Source organism: Leopardus geoffroyi, chromosome X (assembly GCF_018350155.1).
Source record: "Leopardus geoffroyi isolate Oge1 chromosome X, O.geoffroyi_Oge1_pat1.0, whole genome shotgun sequence".
Lineage (NCBI taxonomy): Eukaryota > Metazoa > Chordata > Mammalia > Carnivora > Felidae > Leopardus > Leopardus geoffroyi.
Genome location: NC_059343.1, coordinates 18,467,923 through 18,495,671, shown reverse-complemented (window position 1 = coordinate 18,495,671; position 27,749 = coordinate 18,467,923). Strand labels below are relative to the sequence as shown.

The 27,749-nt window shown below is 39.7% G+C and overlaps 1 protein-coding gene across 2 annotated transcripts in view; it reads right to left on the bottom strand.

The window, feature by feature from the left end:
• Positions 1 to 27,749, bottom strand: part of PHEX (phosphate regulating endopeptidase homolog X-linked) — a 226,497-nt gene that overhangs the window by 9,199 nt on the left and 189,549 nt on the right. For both annotated transcript variants that reach the window (XM_045471829.1, XM_045471830.1), the window contains 5 exons: positions 17,713 to 17,767; positions 12,337 to 12,404; positions 8,701 to 8,831; positions 2,477 to 2,542; positions 1,371 to 1,475 (listed from right to left, as the gene is read on the bottom strand). In XM_045471829.1, the coding sequence (XP_045327785.1) occupies positions 1,371 to 1,475; positions 2,477 to 2,542; positions 8,701 to 8,831; positions 12,337 to 12,404; positions 17,713 to 17,767 (425 nt within the window). The remainder of the gene's footprint in view (positions 1 to 1,370; positions 1,476 to 2,476; positions 2,543 to 8,700; positions 8,832 to 12,336; positions 12,405 to 17,712; positions 17,768 to 27,749) is intronic.

Below are 27,749 nucleotides of genomic sequence, written 5' to 3'. Positions count from 1 at the left end.
CAAAGTAGTATTCCAGGGTCATGTAAGACAGATAGTGGTGGAAAGATGCCAAAGTTGGAAAAACATGCCATAACGCTGTTGGGATAATCCAGAGTCGAAGAGATCAAGGCTTACTCTACAGATGATGAGACAGGCTAATAGGGAAAAAGAGGTTCAATCTGAAGAGGAGTTAAAACGATGAAACATCCAGCTTTGGGGACCCATGTCATAAAAACGAGGATAGACAAATCAAGTAAGACCAAAGAATCTACATTTTCTAACCAGGAAGACCCAGAGACTTGGGGTGTATTGACAGCAATGGGAAAACTAAAAAGGAAAGTCATTTTAGTGACTCCAGTTTTACCAATGTCATGTCGATAAATGATTATTTAGTGTTGTCATGTCAGCTTTAAGAAATAAAAGATCCTGTGGGCACCTAGGTGGCTCAGTCAGTTGAGCATCTGACTTTGGCTCAGTTCATGATCTCACGGTTCGTGAATTCAAGCCCCACATCAGGTTTGTGGCTGTCACAGTGCAAAGCCCACTTTAGATCATCTGCCTCCCTCTCTCTCTGCCCCTCCCCAGCTCTCTGTCTTAAAAATAAATTAGCATTAAAAAAAGAAATAAAAGATCCCAGAAAGGTGAGAATCCTTTAGCCAGAGTCAGCCAAAGAAGCTGAGAAAATCAAAAAGGAAGAAAAGCCATAGAAGGAAAATCAAAGCAGCTGTGGCATGAATCAGCTTACTGAGGAGCCAATGCAAAGAGTGAAGAAAAGAAGGTTGTGCTGTTAACAACTTTGGTCTAGTTTTGAGCATACAGATCTACATTGCCCACTGTGAAGCCATGCATCAGAACCTTCATCAACCCATCTCTTCTTTGAAAATGAGGCCTACACACTTGTGACATAAGCTTCTATTGTTGTTTTCAGCTCTAGCAGCCTCCACATACTCTTCTGACTCTTGCGACCACGGGAAACACAGCCTTGTGGGTCCCCCGCAGGTTGAGAGAGGTGGGATACTGTCAGCCCATGAGGCAAAGGAACAGGAGAAACAGAGCAGAGGGCAGGGCCATGAAAGCCAATCACCAGAAAAGGTTATAGGAAGTAGTGCATACTTTAAGAAGTCAGGATATATTAAAGAAATGACAAGTGGTTACCACAGGGCTGGTAACCCACTTGATAAACAATACCAAAATACCCTGACTCAATCAGTTGATTAATTATGTCCCCCAGAATATTAAGAAGATGAAATTTGTCCCGGAAATAAGCAGCAAGATAAAATTTCAGCTCAAATCAAAGTTATGCCATTCAACTTTCGTTCCAAACCTTTCACCATGGGAGCAAGCCAAAGTCTCACATTTCACCTCTGATGCCCCTTTCTTGGCCTACTCACATGAGCATAACTCAGGAAGAAGAGCTGGTTGTTGGTGAATGTGATGCCTGGTAGTAGAGGCTCCTCAAGTCCCTGCCTCTTGTCATTTATCCATTTCCGGTAAGCCTGGAGAGAGAAGTAGAATGGATGATCCTCTGCAATGGTGGCTCTTCTCTTGTTTCATCCAGTGCAGAGATACTCAATATATCCTCCACCATGTGCAAAATGCATCCTGTAAAGTTTTCCTTTAACAACACCAACCTCTGGAAATGCAAATCAATGTCGTATTGCTTAACAGTGAGGCAGGTTCACCTGCTAAAAGACCTGATACTCAACAGATACAGAGAAGCTGGGCCAAAGCATTCACACGTTAAATACCTCCCCCCCACACACAAAAAGCTATTCTTTCTCTAACACAATGGCAAGGACTTTGGAAATAAATGTTGGGGTCAACATATTGGGGCCAAATTTTTATTTTTCCAAGTAAAAGGGAAAACTATCACCCGCAATCACCATCACTTTATAAAATATATTTTAATTAGAATACAGGAAGGATGTAACCTCAGAATAACAGCCTGGTCTTTACATTAAATGCATTTACCTTTATGAAAATCTTTCCACATCATCCTTAATGTTTCTTATTTAAGCAAAGACCAGTGGATGATGAAAACCTTACTATGGACTGTTACTGGCCAACTATATGAGAACCACTAGCCTCTGGCCATCATTTAGAAGCTTGGTATTTTAAGAGGAAATTGCAAGATGGGCTATAGAGACCGGGTACTCAAGGAAAACTCATATGAACACAGCCCTGAGGAGATTTCTGGAACGTGCTTTGATATTATTGTGAACGCATTTGCTGAAAACCATCCTTTAAATATATGATTCTTCACAACAAATATTATTCTTTAGGGTGACTCTATATCCCATAAAGAAAGAAAAAAAGAAATGCAGCTCTATCCATATAATAGAGTATGACAGAGTCAATGTAGAAATATAATTCTATTTACAGAAATTACAGAAATCTAACTCCTCAAGAATATGTCTGGAGTGTAAATTGAGGTGCACCCACATGGCGTTCCATAGTTTCATTTTAAAAATCACAGCAAATATGTTGCAGTGCATACCCTAAAAGCTTCCCGCAGACCTCCATTATCAGCAATATTTTCTCCCAGGGTCCTCTTCCCCTTCACCTAACAAAAAGAAAAAAAAAAGAGTGTTTCACAGCCAACTATCATTCAGCAGAAGGCATAAATACGATAGCAAGAAAAAGTGCCATATTTTCCAGAGAAAATTACATTCAATAAATCATAGGGTAGTCATAATATATTGTGAGATGGCAAACGAACTCCAGCAAGGTGCTCCTGAATACACTAATTTCTATTTATTATGCTATGCATTTCTTTCTCCCCCACCTCCGTATCTTACCAATTTAGCCAGCTCCAATAAAATGTTAACAATACTCTGAGTGACTCGGGTTTAATGGAGAAAAAGTTGAAATGTCAATACACAAATGACTTTCTCTGATTAATTCATATAATTTGAGTCTTTTCCGTGTGCTTCTGTTTCCAAAAATTTACCATCCACAAAGGAACAAAACTTCAAGACCAACCATCACCATTTTCCCTTCAGCAACTTCCATGAAAAATTAAAAGGAGGGTAGTTCTCATGGGGGACAAAAATCAAACAGAAGTAGCGCATTCCACAAGGTCAAGGTTTGCAATATGTATGATAAGCAGCCAAGCACGGGGAAGAAATTCCTCCAAACATTTGAAGATTGTTTCTTAAATCCCTAAATAGGCTAAGATAAAAAAACATTCCAAACCAATACAGCCCACAAGCCAGAATCTAACCTGCCATTCATTTTTGTACAGGCTGTGAGGTAAAACTGGATTTTACATTTCTCAGTGCATAGGGGAAAAAAAATCCAAAGAAGGGGAATATTTTGTGGCATATGAAAATTAGATGAAATTCAAATTCAGTGTCCTTCATTCAGTTTTAAGGGAACACAGCCATGCCCAACTGTGTCCATACGGTCTGGGGCACTCCCCTTGCTACAGTGGCCTAGTTAAGTAGTTGCAAAAGAGACCTATGGCCCACAAAACCTAAATCACTTACTGCCTGGCCCTCTGCAGACCAAGGTTGTCAATCCCTGCCTAAGAGGCAGAATAATGCCCCCTCTCCCCTACCAAAGACGTCTATGTCCTAAATTCCTGGAGCCTGTGAAAATGTTATCTTTTGTAGCAAAAGGAAATTGTAAAATATGATTAAGTAAAGGATCTGGAGAATTAGCCTGCATTATCCAGGTGGGTCTAATGTAACTACAAGGGTCCATATAGATAGAGGAAACGGGAGGAGTGATGCAATGTGAGATGTGACCAGCTACTGCTGGTTTAGAAGAAAGGCACCATGAGTGAAGGAATGTGGCCAGCCTCTAAAAGCAAGAAACGCCAAGGAAACAGACTCTCCCCCAGAGCAGCTAGGAAGGAAAACAGCTCTGTGTCACCCTGATTTCAGCTCACTGAGACCTGAGCGGGACATCGAGGACTGCAAAATAGTGTTTGTGTCGTTTCAAGCCATTAAGTTTGTGGTGATGTGTGATAGCAGCAACAGGAAATGAATACACCCTGCTCTAAACTTTAAAGCCATGGGTCCTACCCATTCTTTACTTTTCGGCTAGCCCAAGCACCCAGGAATCAAGCAATACCAATGGATAAAAACCAATCTTTGGAGAGCATTAATTTCCGTAATCACCCAGGACTCTCCTAGCTTCAGTCCTCTAAGTTCCCACTCTGGCTTCACATATATTCTTCTTTGACAACAATCTTACAAATTAAGTGCTGTTACCACCAGCCTTGTTTAACAAATAAGGAAAGAACAGAGTGTGTAGCAGATGCCTACAGATGTCGTTGTTGCAGATGTCGTTGGTGTCACACTAGATCCCCTTTTCCATCAGGACTGTACACCCATTCCTACAACTGCTACCAGCTCAGAAAGATTAAGCTTAGCTTAGGGGATTCACCACACCTGAAGATTCCTGGGAGGGGATACCCCAACTCTCAGTAACTGACTGATGAGCAGTTAGAACCGCCTAGCCCTCTAACCCCCGGCTGAACAATTCCTATGGTGCGATTCATGCTCCAGAACCTGGATCAGGCTGAGGCTAAACTCATGAAACCAACAGGGTTTCCTTACCCTCGTACAGGTCTCTCCTGAAACTACTTCCTAAATAAATACCTTACCTAAGAAACCCCTTCTTGGGCTTTTTTTCTGGAGCACCTGACCTAAAACAGAGTGATTAAATCAACTGCCCACATTTCACAGGGATTCAAACCCAAAAAGTCTGTGTCTAGAGTTTTTGCCTCCTAACATGCTACCTTCTCAAATCTCAACTGCTCTTGACTCCAGTGCATCTGCTTATACCCACTCATGCCCATATTTAATTTCCTTCGTTGTTTCTCTAAGCTTTATCAAAATTGGAGGTTTGAGGAGTGGCCTCACCCCTCTGGCTCCTCCCTCTCACTCTGGACCACCTCCTTAGACCATATGGCCCTAGGTTTGCCTCTCACCAGCTGGGAATAGTCTGCTTCTGTGGCACTCCCCTGGAGCACTCCCCAGTTCACTGCAATGGACTCAGGCATGGAAGACCAGCATCCATAAATGGAGCCAGAAAATAAACTGTGGCCCTTTATACTCACAAAGGAAGCCACCCCCTCTCCTCTGGGATAGAGATTGAAGCTGTTTTCTGACAGTTGAGCGGATTTTGCCAGGGCAGGCATCCCCTTTCTATCGTCCTTGTGACGAAGGTACACATTTGCCAGAATTCAGTTTCAGTGTCTGACATTTTAGCCCAAAAGGATGCTGTGGAATAGTCTCCCTCCCAACACACTAGCTAGGAATAAAATGAGCTTAGAATGTGAGAACCACAGCATGATATGGTGAAAAGAATGTGGATCTCAGACTCACTCTAATCTAGACTCTACTGTGGTTTTTCATCTCTTTGAGCCTCAGTTTTCTTATATGTAAAATAAGCTAGCAATATGTACACCTCTCAGGACCAGTATGAGGATTACATTTGTTTCGGCTGGTTGAAAAGTCTACCACCATGCCTGCATATAACAATCATCACGAAATATACATTCCCTTCCTCTAAGAAAACTGTTCTTCTATTGGTTTTTGTTATTGTTGTTGTTGTTGTTGTTGTTGTTGTTTTCAGTCCCACAAACTTTGGCTTTGTTTTTCTGTAGGATGGGGCACCTATGAGTATGTGACAAAGTATTAGTAATAGTAACAACAATTTACTGAGCACTTACTGCACGTCAGCCATCATGCTGGTGCTTTACATAACGGCAGCCATTTAATTCTTACAACAAATGAATGAGTTCAGGAACAGTGACCCATTTCACAGATGAAGACACTGAGAATCAGGAACATTAAGCAACTTACCCAAGTTCAAAAAACTTGTAACTGGTTGAATCAAGATTTGAACCTCTAGCTGACTCTAGAACCCCTCCCTCCCCTACACTTTTCTTGAAGCAACATATATTCTAGATGGATTTTCACAATGTGATAACTCCTGAATTGAATACTGATAAACAGAAGCACCCATTTTACATTTTCTCATGACAGAGTTGTAGATATTAAAATACACCCACACACATACACACACACACACACACACACACACACACACACACACACAGAAATGGCTTTCCAGAACAATGATGAAAGAGCTACAGAAACTATTCAAGAATACAGCCTCTGACTGTTAAAAACTGAGAACAAACTGAGGGTTGATGGGGGGTGGGAGGGAGGAGAGGGTGGGTGATAGGTATTGAGGAGGGCACCTTTTGGGATGAGCACTGGGTGTTGTATGGAAACCAATTTGACAATAAATTTCATATATTAAAAAAAAAAAAAGAATACAGCCTCTGGTTTCTCTGCCTGGATAAAGAGCAGTGTTCCTTGTGCTGAATATGGTTGAAGAAGTAGAGGACCAAGTCAGTTCTGTGTGGTCTCTTGTTCCTGTTAGGTGTTGTACCCTTAACTATACGAATTAGGGGCATACAGGGTGCACATGTGTGTTTTAGAGTGAGGGCTTCCTGCAGATCCATACCCTACCAACAACTCTTCACTATTGGCCTCTTACAGTCAAATACAATGTGAGAAATCTGTTTCTTATAATTATGAAAGCAGGGGTAGAAAACGCAATAAAAAAAACTACAAAGAAAAATTCATATAGGGAGCAGAAATGAAAACCTGATCAAACCAGCAAAATAAGGAAAAGGAAAAAGAATTAAAAATAATAGGGGCGCCTGGGTGGCGCAGTCGGTTAAGCGTCCGACTTCAGCCAGGTCACGATCTCGCGGTCTGTGAGTTCGAGCCCCGCGTCGGGCTCTGGGCTGATGGCTCAGAGCCTGGAGCCTGTTTCCGATTCTGTGTCTCCCTCTCTCTCTGCCCCTCCCCCGTTCATGCTCTGTCTCTCTCTGTACCAAAAATAAATAAACGTTGAAAAAAAAATTTAAAAAAAATAAAAATTAAAAAAAAATAATATACAGGAGATAAACTACAAAGAGAAAACTATAAAACTGTGTTTGAAAATGTAAAATAAGAACCAGACAGAAAGGCATACCATGTTCTTGAACAAGAAGACTGTATAATAAACATGTCAATTCCATACAGTAACTGTGATTTAACTTAGAATCCCAATGGGATTTTCTTTGGGGCACAGGGTAACCTGTGGGTAACATGATCTTGGACCAACTACAGAAATATATTTGCCTGAGAATGGGCAACCACGTAAAAGAAGAACAGTGAGGGAGATTTCATATTGACACATACCAGAACAATCCTTATAACAATGGTAATAAGGGCTTGGTAAAAAAAATCAACAAATAGACCAGCAGAGTAGAACACATAATCCAAAAATTGATGTCAATATATATAAGATTCTAAAATTTGACAAATAATCAATTCAGTGAGAAAAAAAAGTCTTTTAATCAGTGATGGTGGATCAATGGACTATCAGAAGAAAAGTAATCACTCATATTAAATTCCATAAAAAAATAAGTTTTACATGCATCAAGATTTAAATGTAAAATAACACAACAACAAAAATTTTCCCAAAAAGCTGGGAAACTATATATATGACATACAGTGGAAATACAGAAACTATTTTTTAAGAGAAATAGGTATCTTTGGCTATATAGAAATGTTTAATTTTTGTAGGTCAAAGATGCCATATATAAAATCCAATGGATGAGTAATATACTTGGGGGAAAACACTGTAATGTGGATGATAAAATTTTAACATCTGTAATATTTTTTAAAAGTTCTCATATATTGACAAGAAAATAACTGAATAGAGAAATGCTCTTTCGTATATCACTGGTGAGAATATGAAATAATATAAGTTGTTGATGACAGTAGGAACCTATCTTATATGGACAAAAAGAACATGAACCTAATGACAGTGTTTATTACAGCAGCATTAACTGTGGGAAAAGAATTGGAGACAAAGCATAACCTCTCTCAACCAGAGGTTAGTTGAGTACGTTAGACACACTCACAATGTGGACTTCTGGACAGTCACTGAAAACCATGAACTAAAGGGGTGCGTGTATGCATGTCTGTCTCTACTTGAGCATGGGAAACAGTGTACCAGGGTGATTAAGATGAATTACAGGTAGGCAAGCTAAGAGTGATGACAGGGAAAGGGGAAGGGGACGGACATGAAGACAAGAAAGGAGCAGAATCTGACGCACACAAGCAGCATGTATAAAGTGGCATTCTTGTCTTCATGGAAATTTATGTATGTATACCTAAGAAAAAAAACAGCATTTTAAAAGTACGTTTCTTTTGTTCAAACGTCTGTAATTAACATCTCTTAACCAATTAAGAGTCATTTAATTCAAATTAGTGAGATTTCAACGAATTAAACTAAAGTAGTAGTTTGGAAGGAAAATTTTTTAAATGATATGGAATATAGATTTATAAGAGTTGTACTGTTTGTGTTTGCAACAAGACTTTCTATTATTGTCTGAATCTAGGAAAACAAACTAATGTTTAGGCCTGTAATTCTCAAACTCAAGCTCGAATCAGAGTCAGCAGAGGGTTTGTGAAAAGACAGCCAGCCAGACTGACTATCAGCATTCCCCTCCCTCCAGGATTCTGGGTCAATAGGTCTGTCATAAGACTCAAGAATTTGCATTTCTAACAAGTTCCAAGGAGAGGCTGAGGCTGTTGTTTTGGAAACCACACACCAAGAACCAATGGGCTAAAGGAAGCTAATGTCCAAAAGAGAAAAAATGAGATGCTCCACAAGATGCTCCTTCACCACAGTTGTACTTACATTTAAGCCAGCTTTCCGCCAATAATAGTTGCTATATTGGTTAACCATGCACTTCGTTTTTTCTTTAAACTTTTCTTCTGAGTCAGTAGACCACCAAGGATCCAGGTTTCCATTTTTATCATATTTTCTACCTAGCAGAAAGGAAAATTAAAAGATATTTGTACTACCTGTGTTCTCCTCTAGGATTTTTATGGTTTCACATCTCACATTTAGGTCTTTAATCCATTCTGACGTTATTTCTGTGTATGGTGTAAGCAAGTGGTCCAGTTTCATTTTTGTTTTCCCTGCACATAGATGCCCAGATTTCCCAAAACCATTTGTTGAAGAGATTGCCTTTTTCCCCACTGGATATTCTTTACTGCTTTGTCAAAGATTAACTGACTATATAATTGTGGGTTCATTTCTGGGGTCTCTATTGTGTTCCATTGATCTATGTGTCTATTTTTGTGCCAGTACCATACTGTTTTGATGGCTACAGCTTTGTAATATAACTTCGGAAGTCTGGAATTATGATGCTTCCTGCTTAGCTTTTCTTGTTCAAAACTGCTTTGGCTATTCAGAGTCTTTTGTGATTCCATACAAGTTTTAGGATTGTTTGTTCTAGCTCTGTGAAAAAAATGCTGTTGGTATTTTCACAGGGATTACATCATTTTCCCAAAGAAGACATCCAGATGGCCAAAAGACACATGAAAAGCTAACTCCACATAGTTCCACATAACTTATCATCAGTGAAATGCACACCAAAACTACAATGAGATCATCTCACACTTGTCATAATGGCTAAAATCAACAAGACAGGAGACAACAGGTATTGGTAAGGATGTAGAGAAAGGGGAACCCTCTTAGACTGTTGGTGGGAATGGAAACTGGTGCAGTCAGTGGAAAACAGTATGGAAGTTCCTCACAAAGTTAAAAATAGAACTATCTTATGATTCAACAATTGCACTACTAGGTATCTACCCAAAGAATACAAAAATACTAATTCAAAGGGCCACATGCACCCGAATGTTTACAGCAGCATTATCTACAATAGCCAAATTATGGAAACAGCCCAATTGTCCACTGATGGATGAATGGCTGAAGACAGACAGACAGACAGACAGATAAAGATATAGACACAATACACATACACACAGTGGAATCTTATTCGGCCATAAAAAAAGAATGAAATCTTGCCATTTGCAATGACATGGATAGAGCTAGAGATTATAATGCTAAGTGAAATAAGTTAGTCAGAGAAAGACCTTGTCTGTGGAATTTAAGAAACAAAGCAAACGATCGTAAGGAAATAAAAGAGAGAGAGAAGCAAACACCAAGACGAATCTTAACTACAGAGAACAAACTGATGGTTGCCAGAGGGGAGATAGGTGGGGCAGGGGTGAAATAGGTGATAGGGATTAAGAAGGGCACTTGTCTTGATGAGCACCTGGTGATGTACACCTGAAACTATACTATAATGTATATTAACTAACTGGAATTTAAATAAAAAGAAAAAAAAGATATTTGTACTATTTATGGAAACTAATTTCTCCATTTCCCCTTTCCCTCAATTCAATAGGCCTTGAGAAAGCAGTCCCAGTAGCACGGAGCACTCCTGGGAGCAGCTCCTACCTTCTCTCCAGTGTCACAGGTTAATTGTAGAAAGGGGGGAAGGAGAAAGAGGAAGTTCTTTCTAAGTAAAAAGAACATTTTAAAAATAAGATTCATCAACTTATGGTATGCACATTCTGAACCAATCTTAAATTCTTTGTTTTCATCTGATGTGACCCAAACTGTTCTCTGGATTATGAAACGAAATGGCTTCATTCAGAAAGTCCATGAAGGGAGATGGAGCACCAGGACCAGTGAAATTCCAAACAGTCCATGGGAACAGTCTAATGAGTCATTCACACTGGGAGACCGTAGCCCCTGACTCAACCCTGTAGGAATGTGTTTCCTCCAAGTTGCTAGGAGCCGAGACACACATAAAACCTCTGTTATGAATCATTCCACAGCCATCAGTGTGCATTGAAGGCCCATCTGTCCTGCTTGGACAAGGAAGGTTGCTCTAAAAAGAGAAGTTGGAACAAGAATGGAAATCTCCAAAACATAATGGAAAAAAAGATCAGTTATACATGCTTTTTTGCCATAGGCTCACTCTTCATTTTCTCTACACCCTTCAAAAGAAGTCTGAGTGTATCTAGACTGTCTTCATACTCAAGATTACTATTGGTTTGAATTTAATTATGCAAAGAACTCTTCAGTGGGCTTACAAGAAAGTCCTAGAAGCAAAGGTGTTAATTGGAATAATCCAAGGCTCTTCAGCAGGAGTGGATGCCATTACCACCAACCCCTGGAAGGGCACGGAGTCGTTGTCTTCCACACACTATCCAACCAATCATTAAACAGTTACAGGGCATGTAGTTAACTATGTGACTCTCTGTTCTAAGTACTGGTTACAGACTGAAATTGGCATCATTAGATTATGTCCTTGGAGAATGACTTCAGAAGGCCTCCAAAAGATTCACAGCAAGAACTGTACTTAAATTTCCCAGGAAGAAAGGCCCAGAACCAAGATATCACTTCTGGGTTATGTTTCTTAGCTAAGACACTCCTCTTAGATAAACCAATCATGGAAAGACAGAAAGTGTAGCTCCGGAAATTGGGAGGAGTACAAGGTAGCTATATTTTAACAGGGAGGGGAGAGGCCAGGGGAACCAAAATCCTAGATGATTTAGGAAGGGTTGGTGGGAGCACAGGAAGAATTGCCCATAAGGAGAACCAGGCTTTCCGGTCAGCATCCAGGAAAGGATGGTGGAGACACCACAGACATGGAAGAAAAAAGTCCTTTCTATACAATGTTGCCTTGTGCCAGTCGGCTCCTTGCATCTGCCTGTCACTGTGCAGATGTGGATACGATTATCATTTGCTACTAATTCATAAATTTCAGAGTTTTCATGTGGCTTTCCAATAATGCTCAAAGGTAAAGGAGAAAGGAGTGCCAATTACAAATGATGACAACCTACAAGGGGCAATAATTTCTTTAGTTTATGCATATTCTGCTCTTGTGCTTAAATCTCATCAGGATACACAGCATATTCTGTATTTTGCATTATTAGGAAAGCATAGCCTTTTTAAAAAAATCTAAAGATATGCCAGCATAGAGAAAAACACAGCTTAAGCATTGCATAATCCTTGAAATCGTATAAAGGAATCAGGCAGCCAAGCTCTGGAGTCCTAACTGGCTGAATCCTAACTTGGCAGCATGTATAATCATCTTCAGAGCAGAGCTCACACCTCCAGGGAGAGCATCTCAAGATGGTGAATAAAGAAGTGACAGAGGGGAGAGGCTATGAAGCAATTCCTGTAACTATCATGGCAGCTACAGCAATCCTGATCTAAATGCAAAGATAATTTCAGTGAAATTACAAGGTCTTTTTTTTTTCATGCTATTCCATCACCAACGGGAACAATTATTTATTTATGGCAAGCTATCACAGCAAGGCATGGGGGAAATTTTTCAATCAGCACTCACACTGCTTTGGATAATCTTCAATCTATGGTGATGCCACTATGCAAAGATAATAGCAACAATTAACATCTGTATCATCAACATTATCATAAAAGCAGCCGCTTATACAATGAATCAGTACTTACCATTATTATCAAATCCATGCGTAAATTCATGTCCAACAATTACTCCTATAGCTCCATAACTCAGAGATCTATGGTATAAATATATAATTTGGAGAAAATTAGAAGCATGAACCTCAGAGCATAATCGTTTGATTTTTCTTAATGAAAAGCCAAGATAATCTGTTTTCTAGTAACCGCAACTTATAACCACACCCTCAAAATTGTAAAAAAAAGAAAAAAATCTAAACACACCCTTCTCATTGAAATGGACAAAGAAAATCAATTGTAATACTGCCACAATGACCATGTATGAAATTAGGGATGCAAAAAAGATGGCTTCTAAAGTCCCTTCTAGCCCTAAGGTTTCTATGATTCTGTATCGGCTCTAGCCACTTTAAATTTATAAACATCCAAAGCAGCAGCAGGGTTTGAGAAGACCCTGTCTGTAAACATACCATTTATTTTTTATCTGAGAACTGTTGAAAAATCACTATAGACTTAGAAGTTAAATTGTTTCCCAAATGCAATCATAAAAAAGGAACAGAGCAGAGATTGAAAGAGATCACTGCTTTCAAAGGTAGTCACATTCCCTTGCTTCTGTGAAAGACAAGCTTATGAGTGAATGGCAAAGATCATGAAGACTTAACCAGATTTGGAAATTGCAGAATCATAAGCCAACAGTGGTTGTTTCGTGGTGCTGTTAGGTAGCAGTAGAGAACTGAAACAATATATTAATGATATATGAAGAAATCCATAAGGAGGCTTCTGGATGTTTGTGTGTGTGTGTGTGTGTGTGTGTGTGTACACACACGCGTGCCCTCCCCTCCCTCCAGGATTCTGGGTCAATAGGTCTGTCATAAGACTCAAAAATTTGCATTTCTAACAAGTTCTAAGGAGAGGCTGAGGTGCGTGCGCACGTGCGTGCGTGCGTGTGTGTGTGTGTGTGTGTGTGTGTGTCTGGGACCTCTCTCAACTCTAAGTTCCATGAAGGCCAAACCTTATCAGTTTGATCCACTACTCAATTCTCTGTACCTAGTATACAGTAAAAAAGTAACAATCATTTAATCGGTTAATTAACTTTACCATTTCATGCAAGTGATAGGTCTACAGGTAATTTAGTTATTTACCACGTGGATGAGGATTAAACACAACTTAAAATCCTTGTTATGAAGATTCTTTCTGAGATTTGCAATTATGCTGGAAATATTTTGCAGTTGCCTCCTGACATGCAACATCAAAGTCATCCAGCAAATGGAAAGGACCCGTAAGTGGAAAGAATGAGAATATTTGAAGCAACATGTTATTACAGGACATTATGATCCTTAACATGTTAATTGTTTGTCTCAACTATAACCAAAGAAGTGCTGTAAGATTTCATTTTTCCCCTTGGTGGCAATTCTTTCCTTTGTTATTTCTTTCCTGCAAGGTAATTTGCATTTGAACAAAAACGCTTCCTACTGTTTTTACATCATTGCAAACCTTCATTAAAGAAGTAAGAGTAAAATTATGCACTTCAATCATGGAGCTATCATGGCAGTGTGGGACAAACTTGTAATTTTACATTGTGCTAGTTTCTGCAGCAGTAGCTGTCACTATGCAGCCTGTGACATTTCGTTTTTTCATACCTCTCAGCCCTGACAACAGGACTCAGTCCTCTACCACCCTTGGCCAATGCTGTTGACCGGAGGAATTTCAGCGATGAACAATGGAAGCTTACAGGAACTGCTCTACAATAAATGTCCCTTAAGAAGGGCTGCTCCAAAGAGCTTCCTCTTTGCAAAGGGTAATAGAGAACTCAGAAAATGACTGAATTATTCCAAGTTCCAATACTCAGTCACATAATCGTGATCCTTTGGACAGGAGACAAGAAAAGATAATTCTCTATGACTGAGCCTTACAATGATCATATTTCATAATGCTCAGTTCACATCTTCCATTTTATCAACGGCCATAATTATCAACGGCCATATGACATAATTAGCATGTCATAAAAATAAATAAGTAAACTCGCATGCTTTTTGAAATGTAACTGGCTGGCCAGAAACAAGAAGACTGCTGCAGAGAAAACTCCAGTCTTCCAAAAATGAAATGGCAAAGATGACAATTTTTGCACCTACTCAGTTGCTCTTCTGTTCTTACTGCCCCATGGGTTTAACACATGCACTGGATTTTGCTGTCAAGAAGAGGACAGCCAGACTTCTGTCTGGAGCAACCATGATCTCATGCTGTCAACAAGGAAGGGCCACTTTGCCTGAATCAGAGGCAAGGACCTACCTAGTCCACAGTCCCATTCCAAAAGTCACAGGACTTCTCCTTGGGCATTTCCAATAAACAGGGGCTCATAAGGGGGACCGTTCCCTCAGGAGGTTCTAAATAAATCAGCTCTCCTTAACACTGAACTGGAATCTTTCCTACAGCTGCTATCTATTGGCCTAGTAGAGTCTCTAGCTGAATACCCTCTGTCCCCCTGAGTACAGCAAGTTGTCTACCACCTTCACTCTCCTTCAGTAATGTAAAGACACTTACAAGGTTCCCCCTCCAGTGTCCTCAAGTTCTTTCAATTGCTTTTCTTTAGTCAGGGATTCTAGACCAGCATTTCCCAAAACATAGGGAAAGGGGGAGTTTAGGAACCGCTGGATTAAACACATTTCAATAGGTTTCCTTCTTGCGGAACTTCTTGGAAATTTTTATGCTGCTGAGTATTGTAATTCTCCAAAACAAAAGGGAGGATGACCGACCTCTATTACTGCATTGTGGAACACACACTTTGGGATGTTGTCTTGGGCTACTGATAGTCCTGATTCATTCCTCTAAAAACACTTTAGCTTGTTGATATCCCCATAATTAGAGCCAACATTCAGGCAAGGACTAAGCTGACCAGTGTGAACACAAAGGATGCCCATTGGCTGAATCTGGAGGCTATCCATCCAAAACAGATGTATGGAAACCCATCTCAGTGGACTGCGATTCCCATGTCTCCAGCATCTCAATCTTTCCAATGCCAAATACCCAAAAGACGCTTAATAATTACTCACAGAGCAGATATAGTAATACAGGGTGGAAGGCTTCAGTGAGGATATAGATTCTTTAGGATAAAAAATACAAATCTCTCTCCCACCCAAATACCAAATATGGCTCAGCATAAGGTTGAGCTAACAGACACTAATATTTCCCAGGTTCCTATGAGTTTGACTTTTATATCAGAAAACCATGCTCGCAGACCCAATAAACAAATTCACTTAATCAGTAACTTCAAAACCTAACCAGATGATTTCCAAGTCTCCAGGTATCTAACAATAATAAGAGAAGTGCACTCAAATTGCTAATGATAAGCAGAATCAAAGAATTTGAGCACATTTTTAGTTTGAAGAGAATTTAGACAATATTTAGCCTAGATATTTATTTTTATAGAAATATCTGCAAATTTTTAATCTTAATAATAGGGAAAATTGATTCCAAATATCTAAACACCAATAAAAACTATGCAGCTGAGGACTGGGATGATATTAATGGATTTGGCTAATACAAACCAAGAATTTTCATTTATCCTAACGCAGTGCTTCCCTACAGTAGTCTTTATTGATGCCTGCTCCTGTCTCCTCACCACTTGCCAGTTTTGAGCACACAATCCAAAAGCTTCCAACTGCCAACACCTGAAACTACTTGCCTAAGGACTTTTTCTGGCTACTAGGGCCCTCTGGGCCTAGACTGGGCAATGCCAGAGAGTTATTACAGCTGTTGGCAGCCCTCAAATCAGTGAGGGAAGGGGAGTTGATAAATGCCCCAGCTCCCTTGCCCCTGCAGTAGGATTACACTGAAGCAAGTTCTACAGGTCCTTGCCAGGGCTGAGCCCCAGCTGGTCACAGTGGTAACTGGCTTTGTAACACATGTGTGGTAGGTAGAACAATGGTCCCCAAAATAAGTCCACAGGCTAACCCCCAGAAGTCATGAATATGTTATTATGTAGCAAAGGGGAATTAAGGTTGCTAATCAGCTGAGTGAAAAATATGTAGAGTGTCCTAGATTATCTGGGAGCAGCCAATATAATCACAAGGGTCCTTCAAAGTAGAGGAGAAGGCAGAAGAGGAGAGTCAGAAGATGTGAATATGAATCAACGGTCACAGAAATGCAACTCTGCTAGTTTGGAAGACAGAGGAAGGGGCCATGAGCCAAGGAATGTGGCTGACTCTAAAAGCTAGAAAAGGCAAGAAAAAAGATTCTTCCCTAGAGCTTCCAGAAAGGAATACAGCCCTGCCAACACCTGTTGTTTAGCCCAGTGGGGCCGGGGTTGGACTTCTGACCTACAGAACTATAAGCCAGTAAGTTTGGGAAAAATATGGCAGCCACAGTAAACTCCTAAAACATTCATTATTGGCTTCCTTCCCACCCTGTCTCACTTCTCCACTCCTCCGCCATTGTTTCCTGGTGTCACCTCCCATAACAACTCCTTGAACTCAAATCCTTGTCACAGGATCTGCTTTTGAGGAAGCACAAATCAAAACATTGCTACCATATTTCTCTTATTTTTATATGTATGTGATCCCATATGCTTTTAACCTACAAATAATATTTAAATTGTCATTTATTCAAACCAAGACAGAAGACACTAAGTGTCTACAATCAAGACTAAATTTTCTGTGTATTAAACCACCAGAACAAAGAAAGGCACATAATAAAAGTGGTAATATTACCAACAATGAGTATTATCAGACTTCTCACTATATGTAAATTGTGAATTACCATCTGTTGATCTTAATGACCTTCAATATCTCTAACTTCAGAGAGTATCAGTTTTTGGCCTATAACTACCAAGGTTTTATTTTTAAAGACAAATTTGATAATCTTTACTTGTTCAAAAACTTCAATATTTTCTATTGCTCATTAATGACGGCTCCTTACCTGGCACTTAGAGCTTTCCAATGTAAAACATCAACCTTCTTTTGTAGATGCCCTTTCCACTATTTCCCTTTGTATACTAATTGGACCAACCAAACAAAATCTTTGCTTTCTATAGGTACTTTTCTTTTCTCACATTATTTCTTCCATTTCTTCCATGGTTTTAGACCCATCACCATCAACTCAAATCCCAACAATCCGTTGAGGTCCACATATTTGTCCTATAAGTCAATGCATGAGTGAATAAATGCACAAAGGTTAAAGTCCCCTGTGTGGACTCTGCCTTTGCTGTCCAGTCACACACCCTGGTAAAAAGAATCAGGAAAAAAATTCCTAAAATGAGGAAAGTACGACTGACCCACACCAGGTTCCATGCTCTCCTATTGCTGAACAACCACTGGCATTGGTTTTTGTTTTTGTGACTTTACATTCTACTCTCAGCCAAAGCAGCATGTTCCTCCTTACTTGTCAATAACTGGTTTTTTTCATTAATTTACCTACCGAGGATATTCCGTTCCCCAAAAAAAAGGCTTCTGCAGCTCTCCTGCTGGAAATCCTGGGAGAAAGACAAAATTTTAAGAGATATAGAAATTGATTTGACGATGAGCATTGGTTCAAGCTTCAGCCTGGAAGTCTCAAAGGCCCATCTGAAAGGCACTCCTCATGAAGCTGGGAGCACTCAAGAGATTCACTGTTTCTAAAATGATATGAATTCAACAGAGTTTGAAACAAGTGCATCACAATAGGTTCAAGGAAACCACTTTGCATGAATACGCTATTGGCATTGTCCACCATGCCGTGAACTGGGTTCCTCCACAGCATGTGCAGGAGGCTTCTGGCAGTCCAGCAGCTTCCCCTGATACAGGAAGGGCCAGCTACATGGACACTCAACCTGTGGGCCCCATTTGCACACAGCATTCTTGAGGATTCCCAGGAGCACGGAACTCCAGTAGACCCACAATGTGGGGGGATTCCGTGAGACTCAAAGTGAGTACAAGGTAAGCATAATACATCCAGGACTGAGTAGATGGGAGCTCTGACAGCCCCAAGAGGGCTCTTTCTATTGGAACCAGGATTTGCTTTGATCACTAAAAAAAAAGGCAGCAGCACTCTAAGAAACATGAATGACCAGGGAACTCTATCAGATCCTTTCTTACTTTTGTTACTTCCCTGTATTAACCAATCACATACACTGAAAATGACATACAAGGAAAGGGAAAGACAGGGCGACCCATAGTGTCTTTTCCTTTTTTAGTCCTTCCTTGCTCATGAGTAAACTGAAGGTGGAGAGTGTTAGGAGAATCCATGTGTATTAAGAAATGACATAAAAACAGGTGGGATCAGTTTTGTGCAGCATTTCCATTGTTATGGCAAGAACAGAATACCTATGCATGTATAAGCTGCAAAATAGAAACTGTGTAATTTTAGTGATCCCACATCCAAGTTAAAAGCTCTTATATTTTCATTTAAAATGGGCATTGCACAATATAAAGGTGAACAGTAAAAATATGCTGATGACTTAAAACGTTTATTTTTCTTACAACTTACAATGGCATTGAATAGCAAATAAACCAGGTCAAGTCTAGAGAAAAAGAGTCCACAGAATGCAGGATAAAGCTTCATACTTGAGCACCCTTAATGGCACTCTTTCCAGCTTTCTGAACAGGGGCCCCCATATTTTCAATTTGCAGTGGGTCGTACAAGCCACGCATCTGGCTTTGTGCAGATGAGTGTGAGAAATGCCTTGCTTTGCGATTCCAACTCTCCACTAAATTTATCACCCTGGGCTGATGCTATGAGCTGCACTTGTAAGTCGTAACTATCGGAAATGCAAAGAATAGTAACAAAAGACACACACACACACACACACACACACACACACACACACACGCACACACACACACACACGGAAGGGGGGGGAGAGAGAGGGGGAGGGAGATAGAGAGAGAGAGAGAGACAGAGAGAGAGAGAGAGAGAGACAGAGAGAGAGAGAGATGGAGAGGGAGAGCGCTCTGCCTTCTGCAATGTCCTTGGCTGTTGCAGAGCCACTGCTTTCGCCCCCCTTTGAGACCGAAAGCTCTTTTATGAGTTAAAATGTTTTCAGGGCACCTGGGTGGCTCAGCCAGTTAAGGATTTATTTGAGTGTTGATTTCTGATCAGGTCATGAACTCATGGTTCATGGGATTGAGCCTCGTGTCAGACTCTGCGCTGACAGTATGGAGCCTGCTTGGGATTCTCTTTGTCTCTCCCTCTCTTTCTGCCCCTCTCCCACACATGCTCTCTCTCAAACAAACATTAAAAAAATAAATAAATACAATGTTTTCTCTTCACTCTCTCCCTCTCAACATTCTGTCTACCTCCCCATCATGAAAGGACACTACAAAAAGTGAGGGCAAGAAAACAAGTTCCTAATTCAGAAGTGAAATGTTAACCTCATTATAATTGTTATTATAAATGTTAACTATTCTTTCTATTTTCTTAATATCAGTTTGAGATTTCAAGGTCCAAAAACCTCACTGCCAAACAGAGATGGATCCAGCTAGCAGTTCTCCCTCTTCCTGCAGCTTTCATATAAAGGAAAATGCATCTGACTTTGAAGGGGTGACATCATATTAATCTTCCTAATTTTTACATTTCCTTACATTTCTTTTTGCATCTTTACATGAATATCCCACCCTCTTTTCTGGTGATTACTTTCAGTAAGTCATTCTGAGTTGGAGATATATATGCAAATATATATTACATATATATGCAAATCACAGTGTTCATTTGAAAGTCTCGTCTCCCACTGTAAATCATCAAAAAGCAATGATGGGGTGCCTGGGTGGCTCAGTCTGTTGAGTGTCCGACTTCGCCTCAGGTCATGATCTCACAGCTCGTGAGTTTGAGCCCTGCGTCAGGCTCTGTGCTGACAGCTCGGAGCCTGGAGCCTGCTTGGATTCTGTGTCTCCCAGCTCCTTCTGGCCCTCCCCTGCTCATGCTTTCTCTCTCTTGCTCTTTCTCTCAAAAATAAATAAACATTCAAAAAAAATTTTTTAAAGCAATGATATCTCCTAATAGGAACAACGATCATAAACCAATGTGATCTAATTAGGAAACCATTATGACTTTCCTGCCTGGTACTGTGCCCAGCTGGAAGCAATTCTGTCCACTGCCAACCTCTTCACAGGAAGACATCTGACATGTGACACCTGCGTGCACCTCCATTTCTGCGGCTTTTGCTGCGAGGGGCCCCAGACCAGCAGGCCACGGCCATCACACTCCTCTGAGCAGATGTCCGCTCGGCTTGTCAGGGCCAGGGGACCCTATGCTGACCAACAGGAGAATCTAATGCCCTCAGGGCTGCTTCACTGAAGTGAACGGATTAACAGTGGAAGCTACAGTTTTGGAGGTGTCGACTGGCTCCAGTGAAAGATAAAAGCCACACAGAGCGAACTCGTATCTTATCTCATGAGGTGGGAAGTTGTAGTTAGCAAAGGTAAAAGTAAAAAATAATTAAACAGAAAGAAAATGCTTTTCTCTTCTCTCCCTTTTTAATAGGCTTTTGTTTTTTGTTTCTTTTGCAAATCCATTTTATTTCCTTTTTTCCCCATCTCAGCACCACTTCACTACCTGTTTTACACTTTCAAAGCTCCTTTTTTCTATCAGTATATTTACGGGAGGCACTTCTCATAATGTCCATGTGTGTGTATGTACATATACATATGCCTACACACGTATCACGTCCAGACACATTATGCATACATACAAACATATATAGATATACCTATGAGAGGAGAGAGAGAGGGAGAAGAAGGAAAAAGACATATAACTAGCAGATCGGCAAAAACCAAAAAGTGTGATAACAGGTAATCCTGGCCAGGGTGTGGGATGCATGTTGGTGTGAGAGCCAACTGTTGCAAGCATTTTGATGAGCAGTTTAGTCATCTCCTAAGGCTGTAAATGCCATTTTCAAAAATATGAGTGACTACATGCTGACATTGGAAAAAGTATCTAAAAGATATTATTAAGTGAAAGAAATAGTAAGTGGAAAACCAGCATTCGGTTGTGTATGTGGCCCTTCTATGTGAAAGATATACATATATTTATATATAGTTCTGCTGTAACACTTACACTGAAAAGGCAAATTTGATCCAAGGTCATTGATATATTGGGACAAAACACTGGGGCGTAACTCCAATTTCACGTTTGCTTATGCGCAATTTCGTGCTCAAGAAATGCTAAGTGAAAGCAGAAAAACTCATCAAATGAACCAAACCACACAGGAATACACAAAACGCACACATCTCAACCTGGACCGGTTACCGCGGTTCACCGCGTGTGTTAGAAGCCACAGCCACCCACACCTGGTGTTAAAATTTACCTTCCAACTTCACATCACCCTCCTTCACACACTGCGAAGCCCTCCAGCACCCGCTTCCACAAGCAAACTTCAGGTCTTTTCAGGGGAAAATGCCGTATGTGCTGTAGTTTTATATATTTGCTCAACATGTTTAAGACTGTGCTATCCTTTTTTTCTTCCAAATTTTTATTTGAATTCTAGTCTGTGCTATCATTTTTATTAGGATCCTGGCTTTTGTTTTCCTGTGTCACCGATAGTTTTATTTTTATTTTGTAATTTAATTTTTAGAGACAGAATGCGTGCGAGCAGGTGAGAGAGGAAGAGGGAGAGAAAGAATCTTCAGCACACTGCATGCTCAGCGCAGAGCCCAACGTGAGGCTCGATCCCATAATCCTGGGATCATGACCTGAGCAGAAATCCAGAGTTGGACGCTTAACTGACTGAGCCACCCAGGTGACCCACCGACAACGTTTTTGATTGTTGTGTCCCTAACCCCACTTCTCCCATAAGCCTGTGGCTTTTATTGCACAATCTTGCATAACACAGCAATGCTTAGGAACACACAGGTCACATTATAGAACTAATGTATATGTACATGTATGCATCTATGTGTATATGGACACATATACATTCCTGCCAGTGGTTCTCAAGTTTCATCATGCATCAGGATCACCTAGATGAAATAGGTGGCTTATTGAAAGAGATGGCTGGGCCCCACCCTCAGAGTTTCAGAGTTAGTAGGCCCGGAGAGGAGGCTAAGAATTTGCATCTTTACCAAGTTCTCCTGTGATGCTGAAGCTGCTGGTCTGGGAGGCACACTTTAACAACCATTGCCCAAGCACTGGCTCATGTGCACTTTGCGGTCATGGCTAAATATGTTCACTGCTGCGTTGCTGTAACTGAGAAAAGTGTGCAACCAGCTAAATGTCCAACAGGAGAAAAACGGCTTCAATATGGCATAACCATATTATGGAATGCTTTGAAGCAAATGAAAATAAAGAGGTAGGTCTTAGTATTCTAGCATGGAAAAATCTCCAAGACATGTTGTTGGAAGAAAGCAAGGCACAGATACAAATATATAAATATAATTTCAATTTTTTAAATAAGTGCCATATTAAAATGCACAGAAAAGGTCTATGAAATATGTATCAAAGTGATCACAGTGGCTGCTTCTTGACGATAACTAGGACTTGGGGTGGTGTGTGGTTAAGGGAGTTTTGGACATGAACGTAATGTTTTAAATATTAACTAGTCAAAGGTAATCAACTCGTGTAATAAAAATTAACTTTTAGAAATAAACGTGTGCATATTATAGAAAATTCTTCTAAAGGTTAGACAAAATCTATTTACAGTTAACTAAGCTTATGCAGTAGTAATTTGGCTCTTGCATTTGTCAACACCAGCAAACTTTATTCCTATTTCAAGCAAAAATACAAATTGTGGTTATGTAATTCAAAAGACTAAAATTCTGACAAAACTTCGCACTCTCTTTGAAAATCAACTGATCATAAATGTAAAGGTTATTTCTGGACTCTCAGTTCTATTCCTATTTTATTCTTTTGGGGACTATTATAGATTGAATTGATTTCTTAACATCATTTCTGGTTTACTCATTGATACTGTATAGAAATATAATAGATTTTTGTATGAAGATCTTGTATCTCACTGAATTACTGAACACATTTAATAGTCCTAATTTTTTAATGTATTCCTTTGTATTTCTATTCATAAGATCATATCATCGGCACATAGTGATCATGTAATTCCTTTCTTGCAAGTATAGATAACTTTTATTTCATTTTCTTGCTCACTGTAGCCTTTTAAAAATGAAAATGTTCTTAAAATATAAAAAAAATAAACTCTGACAAAAGAAAATATTCCTATCTATATGTTGTAATCACCTCATTATTTGCTAGAAAAAAATTCTCTTTTTCAAATCTGTACCTAGGAAAACCACTAAATCCTGCTTTTGGTTTCTTACTTGGGTCAAACCTTTCTTTTTTGCTCGAGTGTCTCATAACTCTTACATCAGAAAATACTGACTAACCTCGAGTGCTTCTGTTTAGAACTGCACTGCCAAAGAACTCATCACTTTCAGTGGGCAATTAACCCCAGCAGGAGCAACTAATTGACCTTTAAAGTCATAAAGTTATATTTTAACTGTATTTATAGCTTTCCAAGAAAACTTAAATGCCTCGACATGTTTGGGTTTTGATGTCCATTTTATTACTGGAAAACTGCACTAATTAGGTTCTTTAGTAGAGACAAATAAAGAGAAGAAAACAAAAGAAGCCCATTATCTCATAGCTCAGACCCAAGAAAACAAATACATACTTAGAGATAGCAAATTCACACTGTATGAAGAGATATGAACAAAATTAATAATCTCCCTTTCTTCCCACTTTTCTCTCCCCATCCTGGAACTTTCTTTCCACTACTATCTACATAGCTTGCTTCAGATATTTACTCAAATGACACTTTCTCATCAAGGACTTCCCTAGTGCTTTTTAAAGGAGAGAGGTGTTATCCTATCCGCTTTCTTGCTTTACCTCTCACCGTTAATACCATCAGCTGTGATACTCTACCTTTTACTTACTCTGCATAAATTATGGTGTTTTTCCCTAACTACAATGCATGCTCCGTAACAAAAGAGATTTTTTATTTCCACTATTCTTTCACTCCAGAGCCAGAACAACACCTGCCATGTGATAAGCTCTCAGTAACTATCTATTGAGTGAATGGAATCCGCATCTTGTGGAACGTGAAGGTCTAACTGGAGTTAATTAAGCATTACCTATGATTATGAGTATATACTGTGAGCCAAAGTCTAAAACATTACATGCTAACTATTAGTACCAGCAGTGTGCTACTTCTTGACGTTTCTATACTCAATACCAGAGCAAAGGCATGTTCCATTATTCAAGTTCTGTTTTTCATTTTCCTTCTGGATTAAGGACTTTGCTGGTTCCTTCCTCTTACATTTATGGCAGAAATAGCATAGTTGGTCAGCACTTTTTTTCCCCCAACAAACTCTCAACCAGAATGCAGATTTTAACAAGATGAAAAGCCCTGCCCAGCTCCCAGCAAGTTCCATCACCCCTGTGTACTCTTAGCCCTACTGCCAAGGAATAAAGGAAAACATTCTCCCTTTTTATGGCTGTGTCATGTGCTGAAAAGAGAAATCAGACAAAACACTGGTTTAGATCAGAGTCCTTCAGTCCTGACAATACTGAATGAATATATTCTCTTTTCCCTATATTATCTGCATGCTTTTATGTATTGCCATGTTAAGTTCCATGTTCATAAAAGCATATGATTCAAGATAGTAACCATATAGCCAATATTTTGAAAGCATTACTTTCCAAAGTTTTCTGTTATGTGTAAGTTTGGGGGATTTTTTTTATATCAACACTTACAAATGGTGGTTATTTTAAGACAACTGTCATCAGACTCACATCTTTTCTTATTGTTTCCATGTTTGGTCAGATTTAACAAAATAGGAGGCCTCCAACTTTCTCTTGCCAGACTTCAAAGCTCGGATGGACTGCTTCTTCCTTTCCTCTATAGCAAACTTTTGTAAATACACTAATACAATGCAAAGCAACTCAAATTCAACTAAATTTGGGAGTACATTCTTGAATTCAATCTCTCTTTTGACCCTTTTGAAGGATTAGCGAATTATTGGTGAATTTGTACAGCGAGGATCCCTCCAGCAGCCTCTGGGGCAGAAATGGCACATCCAGGGCCAAATGATGAAGTTCAGTTGAGAAAAGGGTGACTTGGGGGGCTGAATCCTAAAGGAGAATCCCGTGCGCTGGAGAACATGCAGGCCAAAGTACATACTGGCCGGTTTAACTCAATCCATTTCCATACTGGCTGTTGCTGGTTTCTCCAGCGATGTACTTGGATTTTCCATTGAGTGTGTCTGTGTCTGCTTTCTTTTCACTATGGGTGTCTGTGATATTTTTGCTAAGGGGCTGGCTACATCAATACAATGTATTATATTATTAGTTTCGTGAAATAATAGGATGTTTAGTTTTGGCATGGATTTACTGATGTATTAACATGACTTTACTCTAGTCCATGCTATGACAGTTATTTTTAAAAGTCTTAAGTGTATGCTTATATTACTGAACTAATCCTCATATTTCCAAACTTAGTGCTGATCTATCTTAGCAACATTATACTTCTTGGTGAGATTCACTTGTAGTTACTTCTGCTCACTTGATTATTTTACTTATTCTATGCAAAAGCTCCTAGTTCTACCACTAAATGAACATATCTTATAACCCTAATTTTAGAGGTGTTAATATATTTAAATACCATCATAAAAACTACCGGGTTATGATGATGCAATTTCTATACATAGTCATGGACCACTGACATTTACTAAGCACCTACAATGTTCAAAGCCACAAAAGTAAACTTTGAACATACAAATGTCCTCAAAAAACCTACTACCTAGTGAAGGAAAAGGGATATAACCAAAAAAAAAATTCTATTTTGCGACATCTAAAAAGGCAAATTGATACCAAACCAAAGCTCTTTGAAAGTGTATTTTTAAATGAAAATATGTTCTAAATTCAGTAAAGATGATAAAGTGTTTTGCGGAGAGGGGGGTAACTATACACATGTGTACATTAATGAGTAAAAGATACAGCTTGTGAAATCACTTGAGGTTTGAGGTAGGAATGGTTTAGGAGAATGGCACTCAACATGTGGTCATGGTCCAGCAGCATCAGCATCACCTGGACAGGACGCTTGTTAGAGGTACAAATTATTGGGCCTAACCCCAGACCTGTCGAATCAGGAACTCCAGGAGCGGGGTCCAGAGTTTTCAGCAGGTCCCCCAGGTTATTCTGGTGCATGCTGGTTGATACGTACTCGTTAGGTCAGGATAAGGATTCACATCTGCAACTGTACATGAGAATCCCTTGGAGAGCTTGTAAAAAATAGACCCTTGCCAAAGCTCCACCCCACAGCCATCAAGCCACAGTCTCAGATGGAGCCCTGCACATGAGTATGTTTTTAAAAGCACCTCAGGTAATTCTAATATACCAAGAAATTCAGAACTCTCGACTTAGGAAAAATAAAGCACTGCCTGTATTTAACTTAAATGATATATATCTATAAATAAGCCCTTCTGCCTCATTCTCCTCTCTTCACTGTTTCTCAATACTGTGCATGTAACATACAACTAGATACTTTTCTCATAATTTTGCAGACTACGCTTTCAAAAGTAAAACTTTACATGACTAACAAATTATCATTGCACAAAGGACAAAAATAGTTTTAATTGCAACTGCTTTGGAAATCTGGAATGAATGCCCACTCTAAGAGGGAATGAGTGTTCTATCTATCTTATTCAGGATTAGTTCTCATAATCAGATAAGCTGGACACCATTCTCCTAGAATCTAGGGGACCATCAGTTGGGACATGGTAATTACTGCAATTACAAAGCACTTCTGGTTATATTTTGTGCTGTAAAGGGATTTCATTGTCATCACTGCTAAGATTAATAGTGGCTTTTTTTTTTCAATTTGGCATCTTGCAATAGTTTGGTGAATGCCAACCTTCCCCTTTCCAGAAAGTATCAAGTGCTAACAGCTGTGACTCATGTCAAGGGATTCAGCAAGATGCCTTAGCCATCTGCTGGCTTCCTACAGGTAACCTCCCGCCACCTTATCTATCAACCTAGAACTGACAAGCAGAAAGCTTCTAAAATCTGTCCTCCATCTTGAAATTTCCTCTTCTGGTGCTTCTATTCTTTATCTGCCATAATTACCTTTAGGCTGCAACAAAGAGAACCTCCTCTCTTTTAGCAGGGTGACTAACCATCCCTGTTTGCCCAGGTCTGAGGGAGCTCCTGGCATCTGGAACTTTCAGTGATAAAATTGGGACAGTCCCAGGCAAGCAGGACAAGTTAGTCCCCCTACCTTTACCCAACCAAATTGACCTCTTTCGCATTTGCTGCATTTTTTTTATAGCTCAGTAGATCTCAAACTGCAGCATCTAGCAGAGATTTGATGGTTAAAATCTTAAAATATAAATTGCTAGTCCCACAACCCAGAGTTTGATTCCACAGGTCAGAGGTGGGACCAGTTGATGCTCATATATCACAAGTGATGCTGAGGCTGATGATCCAGGGACAACACTTTTGGAACCACTGCTATAGTTCAGTGGGCAGAGAAAACA